Source organism: Oncorhynchus tshawytscha, linkage group LG30, assembly GCF_018296145.1.
Source record: "Oncorhynchus tshawytscha isolate Ot180627B linkage group LG30, Otsh_v2.0, whole genome shotgun sequence".
NCBI lineage: Eukaryota > Metazoa > Chordata > Actinopteri > Salmoniformes > Salmonidae > Oncorhynchus > Oncorhynchus tshawytscha.
Window position 1 is genome coordinate 8,497,701 of NC_056458.1, and position 20,892 is coordinate 8,518,592.

At 42.0% G+C, this 20,892-nt stretch overlaps 1 protein-coding gene across 1 annotated transcript; it reads right to left on the reverse strand.

Moving 5' to 3' along the window:
* Window positions 1–2,280: 2,280 nt before the first annotated feature.
* On the reverse strand, window positions 2,281–10,910 carry LOC112228842 (muscarinic acetylcholine receptor M3-like). Its single transcript, XM_024394523.2, has 2 exons — window positions 10,491–10,910; window positions 2,281–5,644 (listed from the first exon to the last, which is right to left on the reverse strand). Exon 2 carries the CDS (start codon window positions 5,534–5,536, stop codon window positions 4,016–4,018), a length of 1,521 nt encoding a protein of 506 aa, XP_024250291.1. The 5' UTR covers window positions 5,537–5,644; window positions 10,491–10,910; the 3' UTR covers window positions 2,281–4,015.
* Between the last annotated feature and the right edge of the window lie 9,982 nt (window positions 10,911–20,892).

Genomic DNA, 20,892 nt, shown 5'->3' on the forward strand with positions numbered 1-20,892 from the left:
TGAGAGGATCTGCAGAGAAGAATGGGAGAAACTCCCCAAATACAGGTGTGCCAAGCTTGTAGCGTCATACCCAAGAAGCCTATAGGCTGTAATCGCTGCCAACAAAGTACTAAGTAAAGGGTCTGAATACTTATGTAAATATGATATTTATGTTTTTTAAAATTTTAAATACATTTGCAAACATTTCTAACAAACTGTTTTTACTTTGTCATTATGGGGTATTTGGTTGTCGATTGGTGGGTGGGGGGGATACATTTTAGAATAAGGCTGTAACGTAACAAAATGTGGGAAAAGTTAAATTGTCTGAAGAATCCGAAGGCACTGCACATGCACACGACTGCTCCGAATCCTACTTTTATTCTGCAAAATATCTGTTTTGTGTGGAGAGGAGAGAAATAGTTGAAATCAATTAGCATGCCAATGCTTGTTCATAATCAGAAAATGTTTAAGGTTTTGTATATTTATATATTTGTATAGCATATTAAAGGTGTGAAATGATTTAAAAGCTGCAATAATAGGTTGGTTCTGTAGTCTTTGTGTAGTGCCCATCTTCAATATTAATGAATAATCTTCCATCTCCTGATGTGGAGGCAACACAGAGTTGGGAAAGCATAGAGAGGGCCTTACCATTACTTAGTACCCATCCATCTCTATACCTCAGAGAGAGGAACAGGACCTTGGCGTAACTCTTTTTAAGGAATTGATATTGAGTGTTTACGGCATTGAAGGAAAGTGAGTCAAGTGGTTGCTGGTTGGTTTAAGTGAATTTGAGTGTATTCTACAGTCGTGGCCAAAAGTTTTGAGAATGACACAAATATTAATTTCCAGAAAGTTTGCTGCTTCAGTGTCTTTATGTTTTTGTCAGATGTTACTATAGATTACTGAAGTATAATTACAAGCATTTCATGTGTCAAAGGCTTTTATTGACAATTACATGAAGTTGATGCAAGCGCCAATATTTGCAGTGTTGACCCTTTTTTTCAACAAGACCTCTGCAATCCGCCCTGGCATGCTGTCATTTAACTTCTGGGCCACATCTTGACTGATGGCAGCCCATTCTTGCATAATCAATGCTTGGAGTTTGTCAGAATTTGTGAGTTTTTGTTTGTCCATCCGCCTCTTGAGGATTGACCACAAGTTCTCAATGGGTTTAAGGTCTGGGGAGTTTCCTGGCCATGGTCCCAAAATATAAATATTTTGTTACCCGTGCCACTTAGTTATCACTTTTGCCTCATGGCAAGGTGCTCCATCATGCTGGAAAAGGCATTGTTTGTCACCAAACTGTTCCTGGATGGTTGGGAGAAGTTGCTCTCGGAGGATGTGTTGGTACCATTCATTATTCATGGCTGTGTTCTTAGGCAAAATTGTGAGTGAACCCACTCCCTTGGCTGAGAAGCAACCCCACACATGAATGGTTTCAGGATGCTTTTCTGTTGGCATGACACAGGACTGATGGTAGCCCTCGCCTTCTCCAGACAAACTTTTTTTTCCGGATGCCACAAACAATCGGAAAGGGGATTCATCAGAGAAAATGACTTGACCCCAGTCCTAACCCTGTACCTTTTGCAGAATATCAGTCTGTCCCTGATGTTTTTCCTGGAGAGAAGTGGCTTCTTTGCTGCCCTTCTTGACACCAGGCCATCCTCTAAAAGTCTCTGCCTCACTGTACGTGCAGATGCATTCACACCTGCCTGCTTCCATTCCTGAGCAAGCGCTGTACTGGTGGTGCCCCGATCCCGCAGCTGAATCAACTTTAGGAGATGGTCCTGGCGCTTGCTGGACTTTCTTGGGCGCCCTGAAGCCTTCTTCACAACAATTGAACCGCTCTCCTTGAAGTTCTTGATGATCCGATAAATGGTTGATTTATGTGCAATCTTACTGGCAGCAATATCCTTGCCTGTGAAGCCCTTTTTCTGCAAAGCAATAATGACGGCACGTGTTTCCTTGCAGGTAACCATGGTTGACAGAGGAAGAACAATGATTCCAAGCACCACCCTCCTTTTGAAGCTTCCAGTCTGTTATTCAAACTCAATCAGCATGACAGAGTGATCCCCAGCCTTGTCCTCGTCAACACTCACACCTTTGTTAACGAGTGAATCACTGACATGATGTCAGCTGGTCCTTTTGTGGCAGGATTGAAATGCAATTGAAATTTTTTGATGGAGATTCGGTTCATTTTCATAGCAAAGAGGGACTTTGCATTTAATTGCAATTCATCTGATCACTCTTCATAACATTATTGGAGTATATGCAAATTGCCATCATACAAACTGAGGCAGCGGACATTGTGAAAATTAATATTTGTGTCATTTTCAAAACTTTTGGCCACGACTGTATACCTACAGCCAGCATTTTACCAACAATAGTTACATATTCCATTGGTAGGCAACACAGGTCATAGAGAGCTGCACTAGTCCTGAACCCGACCCCTTGTTATGTGTTGGGAAATGGCTACCGAGTACAGGACTTTGTTTCCCTTCCCATACCGGCTCAGAAGTCTCATCCCACCCTGCTCTAACCTGCTCCACTGGGGCCTCACGTGACTGTCATGATCTACACTCCCCTTCAGTTATAGCCACAGGAGGGCAGTAAATGAGCAACACAAGTGCTCCTTGGACTGTCAGGGGGATAATGTTATTGGAATGATGGGGAGCCATCAGAGGATCTAGTCAGACTGGTGTGTTAACACAAACTGCAGACTGGTGTGTGCACCTGCATTTGCTATACTGTAGCATTTTCCTTAGAGGAAAAATGTATTGACATTGTCATATATAGGTCTACATTTATATCATTTGTAAGATGGGCACAAAGGGATTCTAAGGTGAACCTTAAAAGGCACATTTCTGAATCAATTGCATGTCTGAGTTGTTTGTCTCATGGAAAGGGAACACCTGTTTTTTTCCCCTTGTATTTTCTCTATGCTCTTCTCCCCCAAAGCTGGGCACAATGCTCTCCACAGGTCTGGCACACAAATTACACTAATTACAATTAGCGAAGATGTTTTTACCTTAACTAGTGACAGTAAAAAACACAGGATACATTGACAGACATGGTAAAAAAAAAAATGCAAAACAGTCAAGCAAGTGCATGATGAATGTGTGCTAATGGTATGCTCAGATTTGAATTGATCAAAGTGTAAAGGGAAGTTGTGTAATATAATTTAGCTATACTATCATGTTATATCAATAGCCAACTAACAAATACTAAAGCGTTAAACAAGTATTTCTCATGACACTTTGGGGTGTTTGTTTAGAGGCGGTTTCCAGGAACAGAACAGAACGGTTTTTGTTTTGCCGTCATATTCAGCAATGATATTGATTCAGTTGATGTAGAACAGTTTTGGGACTTTATTTGAGTTGTGAATGAATATTGCCTTTATGGTAGAAAGTTTTGTCTTTTTTTTTTCCCCCAGGAAAATAAAATATTTGTCACTGGCTGTATTTGGTGCCGTGTCCTCTTTTCTCTATTGCAGCAGTGTGCATTCAGGATCACTGAAGCACTATAGTATCACTGATGGAATCTTTGTCTGTTATATTGTTACCTTTTTGTATTGCAAGTTCCTGGTGATGATTTAACATTAAGGCATATGGACCAATTCATAACCCTGTTTCAATAAACATGTCATAAACAGAAGCCATTTCATGGCTCTGGCCCGAAGTCAAAACGGGCAGACCAACAGCTCCATGGAGAGCAACTGAAGGGGAGGGTGAGGAAGGAAGGTTTGAAGACAGTCATGGGCAAAAACAGACTGCATGATTATCATAGATGTATGCAATGTAATGTTCTTAAGAAAGACTACTTTGAGGCAATACCCTGTGTAGGTTTTCTGCTATTGACTGTTATGCACGTCAATGCCCATCATACTTAGCATGTCTGTTTCTTTTTCCTTTTTACCGAACAGTCAAAAAGCAATTCCTCTGCCTTCAAAAAAATCATCCCCTTGCATGGATTGTCTTTTACTAGGGCAGGTCTGACTCTTCTTAAGCTAGAGGTTAGTGTCTAGCTTTGAAGAAGTTCAGACAGTACTGCTGGTCTTGTGTGTCCTGAAGGAGGCATGGTTGGCGTTATAAGCCATTCCCCAGTTCCTCTGTCCCGGCCTGCAGAGCAGCAGCGTCTTAAAGGTGACTCTGAAGTGCTCGTTGCAGAGGGCGTAGCAGACTGGGTTGACGGTGCTGTTGATGTAGCAGAGCCAGTAGCCAAGCTGCCACAGCTTCTCGGGCACGCAGTAGGAGACGGACACCAGCACCATGATGTTGTACGGCGTCCAGGTCAGGATGAAAGCCAGCAGGATGGCACACAGGGTCCTGGCTGCCTTCTTCTCCCTGACAATTGTGTTCCTCCTCCTCTTGGCTTTGGGCTGCTTGTGGCGTCTGGAGTCTGATGTGGAGCCCCTTAGGGGGGGCTGCCTGCCCTGTGGACCTGCTGTACTGTCCTCTGCCCTGGATGTCAGGGGTTTGATGGCCCCTACGGTGTCTCTGCCCTGGGCGTCTCTGAGTGGGATCATGGCTTTAGGGCTTGTGTTAGCGCTCGCCCCCTGCTGCGTCTGCTCTGGTTCTTCCTCTGAGGAGGAAAGGGAGACAGTAGGCTCTTCCTCATCTATGTTACAGGTGCTGTCTCTGCAGCCCTCCCTGTAGGCCCCCTTGGTGGGAGACAATGACAGTGTTGCTATTCTCCTCTCACTGCTCTGTTTAGGCTCCTCTCTCACAGGGAAGCAGCCTTGGGACACCTTGCTGGTCTGCTCCCTGCCCACAGGCACCTCTCTGGAGCTGCTCACACTGCTCTTGGTGCTGCTGGAGTAGACATCCCTTCGCGCAGACACCTGGGAGGCCCCTCCACTGCTCCCAGACCCCATTAGCCCCTCCAGACCCTGGGCTCGCTTCTCGATCTCCCAGTAGATCTTCCAGTACAGGATTCCCATGATGGTGACAGGAAGGTAGAAGGCAGCGATGGCCGTGCCGAATGTGAGAGCAGGCTCGGTCAGGAACGGGATAGAGCATTCCCCCGCGTCCTGTGCTTCCCTGCCCACTACATGGGGCCAGAACAGGATGGCTGGCCCCCACAGGATGAAGGACACGGCCCAGGCCAGGCCGATGGCTGCGGCTGCCCGGCGTGTGGTGCGCTTGGCTCGGTAGGTGAGAGGTCTGGTGATGGAGTAGAAGCGGTCGAAGCTGATGACCAGCAGGTTCATGACGGAGGCGTTGCTGGCCACATAATCCACAGCCAGCCAGACGTCACAGGCCAGGTTGCCCAGGGTCCAGCGTCCCATGATAATGTAAACAGCGTAGAGGTTCATAGAGACTGCTCCCAGGATCAGGTCCGCCACCGCCAAGCTCAGCAGAAAATAATTGCTGAAGGTGCGCAGCTGCCTGTTGACCCGGAAGGAGATCACCACCAGCAGGTTACCTATGATGGTGACCAGGGAGAGAGGCCCTGTGATGAGTACAATCACCACCACCTCCCATATCTCATGGCCCCCCAGTGGATCTGCTGTCACATTGGTGGTGTCACTGGTCTGGGAGAGACAGGAGTGGTTCATCTTTCACAGAGCGACGCAGAGTTAAGCTGTGGAGCAAAAGTCATTCTTCTTCACAACAGGGAATCGCTGATGTTGACATCTGGCATGGAGTTACCGTCTCAGGGCCAACTGGAGAACAAGAGAACAGTCATGAGATGGAGCACATTGCTAACAACCATGACCTTTATACACATATTTTGTCAATAATTTAGAGAATTTGTTTAACTGGTCCATTGATATAATTAGAAAAACGTCATCCCGGTAAATGACATTGTCATATCTCCAGTAAAGGCAGTTCTGAGAAACTCATTAAGTTTACCCACCATGTTCAGTTTACCCACCATGTTTGATATCCTGCCTTTCTGTTGACTCACAGACTAGGTGACATGCTGTAACTATGATACATTTTTCATAACTTTTAGTGCTTAATGAGTTTACTGCTGAATGCAAACAAGAGGATATACTGAACAAAAATATAAATGCAACAATTTGAAAGATTTTACTGAGTTACAGTTTATATTAGGAAATCAGTCCATTTAAATAAATAAATTAGGCCCTAATCTATGGATTTCACATGACTGGGAATACAGATATGCATCTGTTGGTCACAGATACCTTTCAAAACAAAAAGGTAGAGAAAACCAGTCAGTATCTGATCATTTCCCTCATGCAGTGTGACACATCTCATTTGGATAGAGTTGACCAGGCTGTTGATTGTGGCCTGTGGAATGTGGTCCCACTCCTCTTCAATGGCTTGCTGGAAATTGGTGGGAACTGGAATGCTCTGTCGTACACTTCAATCCAGAGTGTCCCAAACATGATCAATGGGTGATATGCCTGGTGAGTATGCAGGCCATGGAAGAACTGGGACATTTTCAGCTTCCAGGAATTGTGTACAGATCCTTGTGACATGGGGCTGTGCATTAGCATGCTGAAACATGAGGTGATGACGGCGGATGAATGACACAACAATGGGCCTCAGGATCTCGTTACGGTATCTCTGTGCATTCAAAATAGGCCATTGATAAAATACAATTGTGTTCATTGTCCATAGCTTATGCCTGCCCATACCATAACCCTACCGCCACCATGGGGCACTGGTCACAGCGTTGACATCCGCAAACCACTTGCCCACATGTGGTCTGCGGTTGTGTGGCCGGTTAGACATACTGCCAAATTCTCGAAAACCACATTCGAGGTGGCTTGTGGTAGAGAAATTAACCTTCAATTCTCTAGTACCAGCTCTGGTGGTCATTCCTGCAGTCAGCATGCCAATTGCATGCTCCCCCAACTTGAGACGTCTGTGGTCATTGTGTTGTGTGACAAAACTGCACATTTTAGAGTGGCCTTTTATTGTCCCCAGCACAAGGTGCACCTGTGGAATGACCATGCTGTTTAATCAGCTTCTTGATATGCCACACCTGTCAGGTGGATGGATTATCTTGGCAAAGGATAAATACTCACTAACAGGGACGTAAACAAATTTGTGCACAATATTTGAGAGAAATAAGCTTTTTGTTGATATAGAACATTTCTGGCATGTTTTATTTCACGTCATGAAACATGGGACCAACACTTTACATGTTGTGTTTATATTTTTGTTCATTGTAGATTAATAGGGAGAGGAATGTGTTGAAATTGAAAATCAGTTTACATCATTTTTGTAAATAGTGCAGGTATGGGGGCAGTTGTCATAGTTTTGACTACTTTGAGTTGCATTGATTGTAGGTAGAGCTACTGCAACTATCGTAGTAAAATAGATAGTGTGAAATCTCCCAGTAAGCAAAATGATGTTGAAAAGACTTTAGACGTCTTTTCCAGACAACATCATGTGTATTTCAGGTGCTGAATGAAAGTTAGAAGACGTCTTTTCCGGATGCGAAGAATACATCTTTATACGGATGTCGAAAATAGGTATTTTCCAGGCGTTGAACATACAGTACCAGTCGAAAGTTTGGACACACCTACTCATTCAAGGGTTTCTCATTATTTTACTATTTACTGCATTGTAGAATAATAGTGAAGACATCAAAACTATGAAATAACACACATGGAATCGTGTAGTAACCCAAAAAAAGTGTTAAACCTATCAAAATATATTTTATATTTGAGATTCTTCAAAGTAGCCACCCTTTGCCTTGATGATAGCTTTGTACACTCATGGCATTCTCTCAACCAGCTTCACCTGGAATGCTTTTCCAACAGTCTTGAAGGAGTTCCCACATATGCTGAGCACTTGTTGGCTGCTTTTCCTTCACTCTGTGGTCCAAATCATCCTAAACCATCTCGATTTGGTTTAGGTCGGGTGATTGTGGAGGCCAGGTCATCTGATGCAGCACTGCATCACTCTCGTTCTTGGTCAAATAGCCCTTACACAGCCTGGAGGTGTGTTGGGTCATTGTACTGTTGAAAAACAAATGATAGTCCCACTAAGCACAAACCAGAATGCTGTGGTAGCCATGCTGGTTAAGTGTGCATTGAATTCTAAATAAATCACAGTCAGTGTCACCAGCAAAGCACCCCCAAACCATCCCACCTCCTCCTCCATGCATCACGGTGGGAACCACATGCAGAGATCATCCGTTCACCTACACTGCGTCTCACAAAATCGCACATTTGGACTCATCAGACCAAAGGATAGATTTCCACTGGTCTAATGTCCATTGCTCGAGGTTCTTGCCCACAGCAAGTCTCTTCTTGTTATTGGTGTCCTTTTGTAGTCGTTTCTTTGCAGCAATTCGACCATGAAGGCCTGATTCACGCAGTCTCCTCTGAACCGTTGAGGTGTTTGTTACTTGAACTCTGTGAAGCATTTATTTGGGCTGCAGTTTCTGAGGCTGGTACTCTAATTACCTTATCCTCTGCAGCAGAGGTAACTCTGGGTCTTCCTTTCCTGTGGCGGTCCTCATGAGAGCCAGTTTCATCATAGCGCTTGATGGTTCTTGCGACTGCATTTTGAAAAAACGTTCAACGTTTTTGAAATTTTCCCTATTGACTGACCTTCATGTCTTAAAGTAATGATGGACCCATTTCCCTTTGCTTATTTGAGCTGTTCTTGCAATAATATGGACTTGGTCTTTTACCACATAGGGCTCTCTTCTGTATACCATCCCTACCTTGTCACAATACACCTGATTGGCTCAAACGTATTAAGGAAAGGAATTGCGCACATTAACTTTTAACAAGGCACACCTGTTAATTGGAATGCATTCCAGGTGACTACCTCATGAAGCTGTTTGAGAAAATGGAAAGTGTGTGCAAAGTTGTCATCAAGGCAAAAGGTGGCTCCTTTGAAGAATCTCAAATATAAAATATATTTTGATTTGTTTTACACTTTTTTTTGGTTACTACATGATTCCATATGTGTTATTTCATACTTTTGATGTCTACAGTATTATTCTATCATGTAGAAAATAGTACTGATAAAGACAAACCCTGGAATGAGTAGGTGTGTCAACTTTTGACCGGAACTGTATAGTTCAGTCATTGATTATATGGCGAAATTTCAACTGCTATACCTTCTCAACTAAGAAAGCATTATATCACAATAATAATTTGTCACACCTCTTAATAGAAAAGAGGAGCCAACTGAAGATTACAAGATGGCGCCAACAGACATTGTCACCCTGTTCCTAGCATACTGCAGTATTTGTTTTCGTGTGTAATTTCTTACATTATTTGCTCTTAATTCCTTTCTTTTTATTTTTGGGGATTTGTGTGTATTTTTGTTGTGTGTGTTGTTAAGTATTACTGCACTGTTGGAGCTAGAAACAAGCATTTCACTGCACCTGCGATAACATCTGCAAAATATGTGTACGCAACCAATACCATTTTGGTTTTAGTTAACAACAAAATATGTGTTATTGCTCCCATCTATCACATGGACTTATGTTAGCTTTTTCAAAAGCTCTAACACTGGCAGTGAGGATTTTTTAAAAGTAGTCCAACATACAGAATAAACCAATAGACCACAACTACAATAACATTCTGAGTAACTGTTACAGATATTTTCTTCTTGCTATGACTGTGATGTGTTGTTGTTTATCTACCTACATTGAATGCAGTGACTGTAAGTCACTCTGGATAACAGAAGAGTACAGTACAATATGGTAAGGTGTGGTACAATACAGTAGAGTGTCATTCAGTAGAGTACAGTACAGTACAGTAGAGTTTAATTCAGTGGAGTAGTCAGTAGAGTACACTACAGTATGGTACAGTACTGTTTAATTATAGTAATGAACAGAACAGTATAGTTTAATTCAGTAGAGTACAGTATAGTTTAATGCAGTAGAGTACACCACAGCACAGTATAGTTTAATGCAGTAGAGTACAGTCAGTAGAGTAGAGTATGGTACAGTAAAATGTAATTAATTAGAGTAGAGTACATTAGACTACAGTAAAGTACAGTATAGTTTGATTCACTAGAGGTACAGTTTAGTTCCGTAGGGTATAGTACATTAGAGTAAAGTTGAGTACAATACAGTACACTACTCTACTTTTCTTTACTGCACTGTGTACTGTAATGTACTGTACTCTACTGTCCTATATTGTACTGTACTCTGCTGTACTGTGATGTCCAAACTTGTGAAACATAGATGTCTATGATTGGTTCAGATTTGGTCCGGTGCGGCCTATGTTTGGGCCAAATATCGGCTGGTCCGGACCTGATGTCTGTTAACGTCTATGATTGGTTCAGATTTGGTCCGGTCCGCACCAAAAATCAACTCCTGTGGAAGGTGAAGTCAAGGCGGGTTCGCAACAAAAAAATGACAAAAAAAATAAGTCCAAAAGATGTCGCCTGACGTCAAATACTTCGTGGGCTGCAACTCAACTGCACGCTCTAATAATATACCCCTTTATGCAACAACACACCTTGTTAAGAAACTATTTATGGTCACGATTGCTGCCACAATAAGTAATAACATTTACGACACTGCTTGAAACAACTGTTTATAGTACATGCTTCAACACTTACCAACTAAGTCTTGGATGCTGTCCATATGCCCACAATAAAACAACAGGTTTCCCCATCCTTAACGGTACATTCTCGTGGCAATGAAAAGTCAATGCGATGGTCCATTCATGTAGCTGAAGTCGTAAAGTTACAGTAAGAAAAATAGTTACTCATCATGGTCCATCCAATGAGAGAAACTTCGGCGCTCTGGTGTCTCTTTTGTTCAAACTTACTACAGTGTCCGCTGTTCGTGCATGTAGTTTAATTTATTATGCACATTAATTATTGCTCCTCATATGGCTTGGTCATAAGGTGCGACATGGTGTGTTCTTCGAAGAGAAAAACGCAATAGGAGGACAGAAACAAATGAAACCAGGGCTCCTGCCATAACTGGCGTAAATAATGTGTCAGGCAGACTACTGTACAAACTCAAGCAGCTGACATTCGGCTACCATCTCCCCAATCATTCCTTCAACTTATTTCCTGTCCTATACTCCAGTAATTGAACACATTTAGATAAACATTTCTCAATGTTTACAGATGGCAATAAGGCGTTAATAAAGCTGAAGGGCAAAGTAATCACCCAGGACATCTTGATTGGGTTCGCACACTGACACACAACATGAGAACAAACAGAGAATTATATTTAGAATATTTAGTATATTTGGGTTAAACTGTAGGTCTACATAGTTATGTTCTCCCTCACACACAAGCACACACACTCTCTGCCTGTCCACCTGCCTGAGCATCAGTCATTCAGAATTTCATTCCAAACCACCTATTTCTCCTTGTCTTTTGCAGTGTGGTTTGCAACACCATATTTTTACAGTTGTTATACAGTATTTGAGAGCTGTGAGTGCTGGCACAGTGGGCAAGGATTATATAACTGAGCCACAGCAGGGACTGGCCCTTATGACAGATGGAATGACTTTTACAACACTTTCAGCTACTGTTTCGTACCTGCACGGGATTGTTTAGTCTTGTACTTTGATAACATTGAACAGTGAGTTGTATTGTTGTACAGTAGGCCTGTCCTACAATAGATTAACACAATATATTCTCACATTTCTCTTCAGACTTAGGAAATCTATGCTTTTCCTATTCAGACTTACACAATATATACAAAAGTATGTGGACACCCCTTCAAATTAGTGGATTCGCCTATTTCAGCCACGCCCATTGCTGATAGGTGTATAAAATTGAGCGCACAGCCACGCTATCTCCATAGACAAACACTGGCAGTAGAATGGCCTTACTGAAGAGCCCAGTGACTTTCAATGTGGCACTGTCACAGAATGCCACCTTTCCAACAAGTCAGTTCGATCAAATGTCTGCCCTGTTAGAGCTGCCCCAGTCAACTGTAACCGCTGTTATTGTGAAGTGGAAACATCTAGGAACAACATGCCACTGTGAAGTGGAAACGTCTAGGAGCAACAACGGCTCAGTTGTGAAGTGGTAGGCCACACAAGTTCACAGAATGGGACAGCTTCTGTCCTTGATTGCAACACTCAGTTCCAAACTGCCTCTGGAAACAACATCAGCACAATAACTGTTCGTCGGAAGCTTCATGAAATTAGTTTCCATGGCCAGGCAGCTGCACAAAATTCTAAAATCACCATGCCAATTGTTGGCTGGGGGGGATGTAAATCTTGCCGCCATTGGACTCTGGAGCAGTTGAAATGCGTTTTCTGGAGTGATGAATCACCCTTCACCATCTGGCAGTCCGATGGACAAATCTGGATTTGGCAGATGCCCCAATGCATAGTGGCAACTGTAAAGTTTGGTGGATGAGGAATAATGGTCTGGGGCTGTTTTTCATGGTTTGGGCTAGGCTGAATGGAAGCAAGTCCCCGCAGCAATGTTCCAGTATCTAGAGGAAAGCCTTCCCAGAAGAGTGGAGGCTGTTATAGCAGCAGAGGCAGGACCAACTCCACATTAATGCCCATGAGCAGGTGTCAACATACTTTTGGTCATGTAGTGTACCTTATGCTAGTGCATTACAGGCTTTGCAGGCATGGTTCCCTTGCATGCTCTGAATAAATTGAATTCAACCACTGAAAACCCTCCCTCTTGCTGGCCAACATAATTCCTCGTGGAGTTTTCATTCAATAGTGTTTTCAGTACATTTATCTAAAGCCATCCCTTTTCATTTGGTGTACCTTTTAAATAGAAATTTCTCGACAGACCAAAATATATAAAAAGAACGTTCATAATATTAGGGACCAGTGACAGAAGCCATGTAAATACACATTTATTCGTCTCCTTTTCATCACCAATTGGTGGAATTAAAAATACTCTGATCTTGTATATTATTTAGGGTTAGGAAAGTACAGTGCCTTTAGAAGGTATTCATGCCCCTTGACTTTTTCCACATTTTGTTGTGCTACAGCCTGAATTCAAGATAGATCACCCATCTACAGACAATACCCTATAATGTGAAAACATGTTTTTAGAAATGTTTGCAAATGTATTGAAAATTAAATACAGAAATAGAAACATGTACATAAGTAGTCACACCCCTGAGTAAATACTTTGTAGAATCACCTTTGGCAGCGATTAAATCTGTTAGTCTTTCTGGGTAAGTCTCTAAGAGCTTTCCACACCTGGAGTGTGCAACATTTGTCCGTTATTCTGTTCAAAATTCTTCAAGCTCTGTCAATTCGGTTGATGACCATTGCTAGACATCCATTTTCAGGTCTTGCCATAGATTTTCAAGAAGATTTATTAAGTCAAAACTGTAACTCGACCACTGAGGAACGTTCACTGTCTTCTTGGTAAGCAACTCCAGTGTAGATTTGGCCTTGTGTTTTAGGTTATTGTCCTGCTGAAGGTAAATTCATCTCACGGTGTCTGGTGAATACAACCAGGTTTTTCTCTAGGATTTTGCCTGTGCTTAGCTCTATTGCGTTTATTTTTTATCCTTAAAAACTCCCCAGTCCTTAACGATTACAAGCATACCCATAACATGATGCAGCCATCACTATGCTTGGAAATACTGTATGCAGGACAAAAAGTGAATTCCTTTGCCACTTTTTTGCAAATACATTAAACTCAGTTTTTCACAATTCCTGACATTTAATCCTAGTAAAAATTCCCTGTCTTAGGTCAGTTAGGAGCACCATTTTACTTTAAGAATGTGAAATGTCAGAATAATAGTAGAGAGAATGATTTATTTCAGCTTTTATTTCTTTCATCACATTCTCAGTGGGTCAGAAGTTTACATACACTCAATTAGTATTTGGTAGCATTGCCTTTAAATTGTTTAACTTGGGTCAAACATTTCGGGTAGCCTTCCACAAGCTTCCCACAATAATTTGGGTGAATTCTGGCCCATTCCTCCTGACAGAGCTGGTGTAACTGAGTCAGGTTTGTAGGCCTCCTTGCTCACACACGCTTTTTCACTTCTGCCCACAAATGTTCTATAGGATTGAGGTCAAGGCTTTGTGATGGCCACTCCAATACTTTTACTTTGTTGTCCTTAAGCCATTTTGCCACAACTTTGGAAGTATGCTTGGGGTCATTGTCCATTTGGAAGACCCATTTGTGACCAAGCTTTAACTTCCTGGCTGATGTCTTGAGATGTTGCTTCAATATATCCACATCATTTTCCTTCCTCGTAATGCCATCTATTTTGTGAAGTGCACCAGTCCCTCCTGCAGCAAAGCACCCCCGCAACATTTTATTTTATTTTTATTTCACCTTTATTTAACCAGGTAGGCAAGTTGAGAACAAGTTCTCATTTACAATTGCGACCTGGCCAAGATAAAGCAAAGCAGTTCGACACATACAATGACACGAGTTACACATGGAGTAAAACAAACATACAGTCAATAATACAGTATAAACAAGTCTAAATACGATGTGAGCAAATGAGGTGAGATAAGGGAGGTAAAGGCAAAAAAAGGCCATGGTGGCAAAGTAAATACAATATAGCAAGTAAAACACTGGAATGGTAGATTTGCAGTGGAAGAATGTGCAAAGTAGAAATAAAAATAATGGGGTGCAAAGGAGCAAAATAAATAAATAAATAAAATAAATAAATACAGTAGGGAAAGAGGTAGTTGTTTGGGCTAAATTATAGGTGGGCTATGTACAGGTGCAGTAATCTGTGAGCTGCTCTGACAGTTGGTGCTTAAAGCTAGTGAGGGAGATAAGTGTTTCCAGTTTCAGAGATTTTTGTAGTTCGTTCCAGTCATTGGCAGCAGAGAACTGGAAGGAGAGGTGGCCAAAGAAAGAATTGGTTTTGGGGGTGACCAGAGAGATATACCTGCTGGAGCGCGTGCTACAGGTGGGTGATGCTATGGTGACCAGCGAGCTGAGATAAGGGGGGACTTTACCTAGCAGGGTCTTGTAGATGACATGGAGCCAGTGGGTTTGGCGACGAGTATGAAGCGAGGGCCAGCCAACGAGAGCGTACAGGTCGCAATGGTGGGTAGTATATGGGGCTTTGGTGACAAAACGGATTGCACTGTGATAGACTGCATCCAATTTGTTGAGTAGGGTATTGGAGGCTATTTTGTAAATGACATCGCCGAAGTCGAGGATTGGTTGGATGGTCAGTTTTACAAGGGTATGTTTGGCAGCATGAGTGAAGGATGCTTTGTTGCGAAATAGGAAGCCAATTCTAGATTTAACTTTGGATTGGAGATGTTTGATGTGAGTCTGGAAGGAGAGTTTACAGTCTAACCATTTGTAGTTGTCCACGTATTCTAAGTCAGAGCCGTCCAGAGTAGTGATGTTGGACAGGCGGGCAGGTGCAGGCAGCGATCGGTTGAAGAGCATGCATTTAGTTTTACTTGTATTTAAAAGCAATTGGAGGCCACAGAAGGAGAGTTGTATGGCATTGAAGCTTGCCTGGAGGGTTGTTAACACAGTGTCCAAAGAAGGGCCAGAAGTATACAGAATGGTGTCGTCTGCATAGAGGTGGATCAGAGACTCACCAGCAGCAAGAGCGACATCATTGATGTATACAGAGAAGAGAGTCGGTCCAAGAATTGAACCCTGTGCCACCCCCATAGAGACTGTCAGAGGTCCAGACAACAGGCCCTCCGATTTGACACACTGAACTCTATCAGAGAAGTAGTTGGTGAACCAGGCGAGGCAATCATTTGAGAAACCAAGGCTGTCGAGTCTGCCGATGAGGATGTGGTGATTGACAGAGTCGAAAGCCTTGGCCATATCAATGAATACGGCTGCACAGTAATGTTTCTTATCGATGGCGGTTAAGATATCGTTTAGGACCTTGAGTGTGGCTGAGGTGCACCCATGACCAGCTCTGAAACCAGATTGCATAGCAGAGAAGGTATGGTGAGATTCGAAATGGTCGGTAATCTGTTTGTTGACTTGGCTTTCGAAGACCTTAGAAAGGCAGGGTAGGATAGATATAGGTCTGTAGCAGTTTGGGTCTAGAGTGTCCCCCCCTTTGAAGAGGGGGATGACCGCAGCTGCTTTCCAATCTTTGGGAATCTCATACTTATTTTCCACCATAATTTGCAAATAAATTCATTACAAATCCTACAATGTGATTTTCTGGATTTTTTTTCTCATTTTGTCTGTCATAGTTGAAGTGTACCTATGCTGAAAATTACAGGCCTCTCTCATCTTTGTTAAGTGGGAGAAATTGCACAATTGGTGGCTGACTAAATACTTTTTTGCCTCACTGTATATAAAAAGGTATGCGAAGAAAGTTGTAAATATATATATATACGGGACACGACAAGACGAGGACAAAAGACGTCTGAACTGCTATGCCATCTTGGAGCGAAGTGTATGAAGGCTGTGTGGTCCAATGGTGTTTATACTTGCGTACTATTGTTTGTACAGATGAACGTGGAACCTTCAGGCATTTGGAAATGTCTCCCAAGGATGAACCAGACTTGTGGAGGTCTACAATTCTTTTTCTGCGGTCTTGGCTGATTTCTTTTGATTTTCCCATGATGTCAAGTAAAGAGGCACTGAGTTTGAAGTTAGGCCTTGAAATACATCCACAAGTGCACCTCCAATTGACTCAAATGATGTCAATTAGCCTATCAGAAGCTTCTAAAGCCATGATATCATTTTCTGGAATTTTCCAAGCTGTTTAATGGCACTGTCAACTTAGTGTATGTACACTTCTGACCCACTGGAATTGTGATACAGTGAATTATAAGTGAAAGATTACTTGGGTCATACACAAGCAAGATGTCCTAACCGACTTGCCAAAACTGTAGTTTGTTAACAAGACATTTGTGAAGTGGTTGAAAAACAAGTTTTAATGACTCCAACCTAAGTGTATGCAAACTTCCAACTTCAACTGTAGCTACTTCACTAAACAATGGAAGGTGCACAATCCATAGCTGGCTAGTTAGCTGTAGCTACACTGTAAACTACCTTGACGTAATAGATAGTAATATAAACAAGTTGAGAAAAAGGGAAAAGACCCTTAAAACAATTCCTTTAGGTAAGGGGAAATGATTCCTTAAGGGAAAGACTGAAGATGCTTTAAGGTAAAGACTGAAGATGCTTTATGCAATCGGGTCTGGGTTTCACCAAATTATTTACCCAACACTTCCCTGGCTGCCACTGCTCTTGCTCAACAAAACATGTTTTCTGTGTCATCACAACTTTTGTAGATATTTAAACAAAACAATTATGTGTTAAATTGATTTTTTTTAAAAATAATAATAATAATTTGTTTTTAAATATACAAGTAGGAATGCCTTAAGATAAATAATCAACTTGTTTAGAGAGAAACATTTAGATAGTTTTGTCGTAAAGGTGTAATATGTTGGATGACTGACTAATTAGTTGAGTTACTGTTATTAAATGTTAATACATTTTGAGGTATTTTACCTCCTTTTTCATGAGACCCAATTTCGATCTTGTCTCATCACTGAGGGGTGAAGGTCAAGCCATGCATCCTCCGAAACATGACCCACCAAACCACGCTCCTTAACAACACCCGCCAGCTGCATCAACATGTGGGAGGAAACACCTTTCAACTCACCACCGAAGTCAGCCTGCAGGCGCCCGGCCTCCACAAGGATTTGCTAGAGCGCAGTGAGTCATGAAATAACTACAAAAGTATAAACTGTAGCCATTTATTTATCTTTATGCTTTATTCACCTAAGCATGACCTTCATCCACATACCAATTTTTTCCCAAACATTGCTTTTTTGTGTCAGCGATTAGACATTGCTAGTTACCACCTAGTACCCTATAACTGATGGTGGCTATCGATAGTGGCTAATATTTAACAACATACAAATTGTAAAAAATACTGTGAAAAGTCCAGGCATATAATTACAACATTATAGAAATCATAAATCAACTCTGTAAGTTTGGCGCTAAACTGTCATTTGTGCTTGGCACATTTCATATCTGCAAGGCCAGCATTTCATAAACTTCACTGGGGAAAAGGTGATATGTTGATATGCTTCGGTTTGCTGCCATGTGACTGGTTTCACATTTGTCTCCAGGGATCATAAGGTAATATACATATAAAACACAATCCCCTTATCCAAAGGACTTACTCATTTACCTAGCTGTTACATAGCCGAGGGAAGTTGTGGAGCTGAGGGTGATAAAATAAATAAAAAATATTTAAAAAATAAAAAAAATAAAAATATATATATATATATATATACACACTGTATATAACTAGGCCGTTATTGTTCCGGTATCAGCGGCCAAAAATATTCCTCAGCAGTTCAAGGTCAGAATATGCGAGAGAGAGAAAGGCGCATAGGGAATTACGTTTCATTTACACACGCTTAACTCGGGTCGGAATTTCCCCTAATTGAAAATGTTTCTATTAACTGCATCTCTGTCGACTGTCGAGTATTTGTAATGTACATAGTAATTTAGGAAATTACCACAAAAAACTGACAGCAGCAGGCAGGAACACAGTATCATATTGGATGATGCCATATCACACTGGACATGTCGTTAGACATCTATTGTTATACAAGGGATAACTTCATTAACTCCTTCTTTTCAATTTCCTTTGTCTACCCATGGCCTCTCATCTGTGGATCCAAATTAAGATAAAGAAATGGGGTTTTTAGTCCCCACTATGCTCATCATTATGACTGTGACTGGAAATGCTGTGTGTGTGTGTGTGTGTGTGTGTCAATTGCAGTGTGTAGCATATGGTAAGCAGAGATGGGTTGTTGTCTACATGGCTCCCTCTGGATTCTAATCAGAAGGAGGTGCTTGCTTTGAGAGGCTCAGATCCCAAGACCACAAGTGGATATACACTACAGAAGGCGGACTTCCTCTGTGGGTGGAACGCAACGAAAAGTCCACTGCCCCCCCCAAAAAAACTCCACCGATGTGCACGCACGCATGTAGATCAACAGAGTGGAGCGTGTAAGCGGCCTTAAAAGCTTACTGCAGCTCTTCACGGGTTAATGAGTAAACGACAGGTCTGGAGTCAGCAAAGGAGACAGAGACCCGATGAGGCAGACAGAGAGAGAATGAGAGAGGTATAACCGATCGGTGGTTCAACTATGCAATTCTGGACAAGATCAGTGAGTGTCTGTGTAGCTTCTCCTAGAGCCATTTTTTTGTTGCCTCGTAGACAGACTTGGCTCTCACTTCCCTTTTGAGTGTTTTTTTTTTCATTTCCACTGTGAGACTACAATCCCTTTGATGAGGAAAAAAACACTGGGACTGTTTCCCCTGTCCTCATCCACCCATCATTTCTCAGATCTTTACAGCTGTACTTACTTTAAGGACTTAAGGAGAGAGACATGGATTGTTATTGCACAAATTGTATTTATTGCATTCAACAACATACAAAAGTTCTCAATGATCAGAGGTCATCTGTAAAGAAACTAATCTCAGTGCTAGAATAGCTGGTGGCTCCAACCTAACAGAACAAAACATTGAGGAAGAACACACTTCAAACACAGCTGCTTCATGACAGAACTAAATCAGGCTTCTATTTGGTGCTCTGACCTGCTCTGTTAACAGAGTCAGGATTTATAAGAGGTTGGTTGGTAGTGGGGACTCCTTGGTGGTCTTCCTATCGAAGTAGGTACTTATTAAAGGCCTACACTGAAAATACGACAGGTAACTACACCTGGGATAATTAGCAGCTCCAGCAACCAGTGTGTACAACACTCAACAGTCTGCTCACTCCTCTTCAACATACAGTACCAGTCAAATAGTTTGGACACACCTACTCATTCAAGGGTTTTTCTTTAGTTTGACTATTTTCTACATTGGATAATTATAGTGAAGACATCAAAACTATGAAATAACACTTATTGGTCATGTAGTGACCAAAAAAAGTGTTAAACAAATCAAAATATATTTTAGATTTTAGATTCTTTAAAGTAGCCAATCTTGGCTTTGATGACAGCTTTGCACACTCTTAGCATTCTCTCAACCAACTTCACCTGGAATGCAACAGTCTTGAAGGAGTTTCCACATATGCTGAGCACTTGTTGGCTGCTTTTCCTTAACTCTGTGGTCCAACTCATCCCAAACCATCTCAATTTGGTTGAGGTCGGATGATTGTGGAGGCCAGGTCATCTGATGCAGCACCCCATCCTTCTTGGTAAAATAGCCCTTACACAGCCTGGAGGTGTGTTGGGTCATTGTCCTGTTGAAAAACAAATTATAGTCCCTCTAAGCCCAAACCAGATGGGATGGCGTATCGCTGCAGAATGCTGTGGTAGCCATGCTGGCTAAGTGTGCCTTGAATTCTAAATAAGACAGACAGTGTCACTAGCAAAGCACCCCCACACCATCACACCTCCTCTTCCATGCTTCACGGTGGGAACTACATGTGCAGAGATCATCCACTCACCTACTGAGTCTCACAAGACATGGCAGGTGGAACCAAAAAACTCAAATTTGGACTCATCAGACCAAAGGACAGATTTTCACCAGTCTAATGTTCATTGCTTGTGTTTCTTGGCCCAAGCAAGTTTCTTCTTCTTATTGGTGTCCTTTAGTAGTGGTTTCTTTGCAGCAATTCGACCATGAAGGCCTGATTCACGCAGTCGCCTCTGAAAAGTTGATGTTGAGATGTCTTAACATTTTCAGAATTGACTGACCTTCATGTCTTAAAGTAATGATGGACTGTAATTTTTCCTTGCTTATTTGAGCTGTTCTTGCCATAATATGGACTTGGCCTTTTACCAAATAAGGTTATCTTCTGTATACCAACCCTACCTTGTCACATCAAAACTGATTGGCTCAAACGCATTACGAAGGAAATAAATTCCACAAATAAACAAGGCACATCTGTTAATTAAAATGCATTCCAAGTGATTACCTCATGAACCTGGCTGAGAGAATGCCAAGAGTGTGCAAAGCTGTCATCAAGGCAAAGGGTGGCGACTTTGAAGAATCTCAAATATAAATATATTTTGATTTTGTTTCCCACTTTTTTGGTTACTACACGATTCCATATGTGTTATTTCATAGTTTC

Bases quoted from the DNA above. Each gene is read 5' to 3' on its own strand.
- LOC112228842 (XM_024394523.2), bottom strand. From the start codon at position 5,536: ATGAACCACTCCTGTCTCTCCCAGACCAGTGACACCACCAATGTGACA.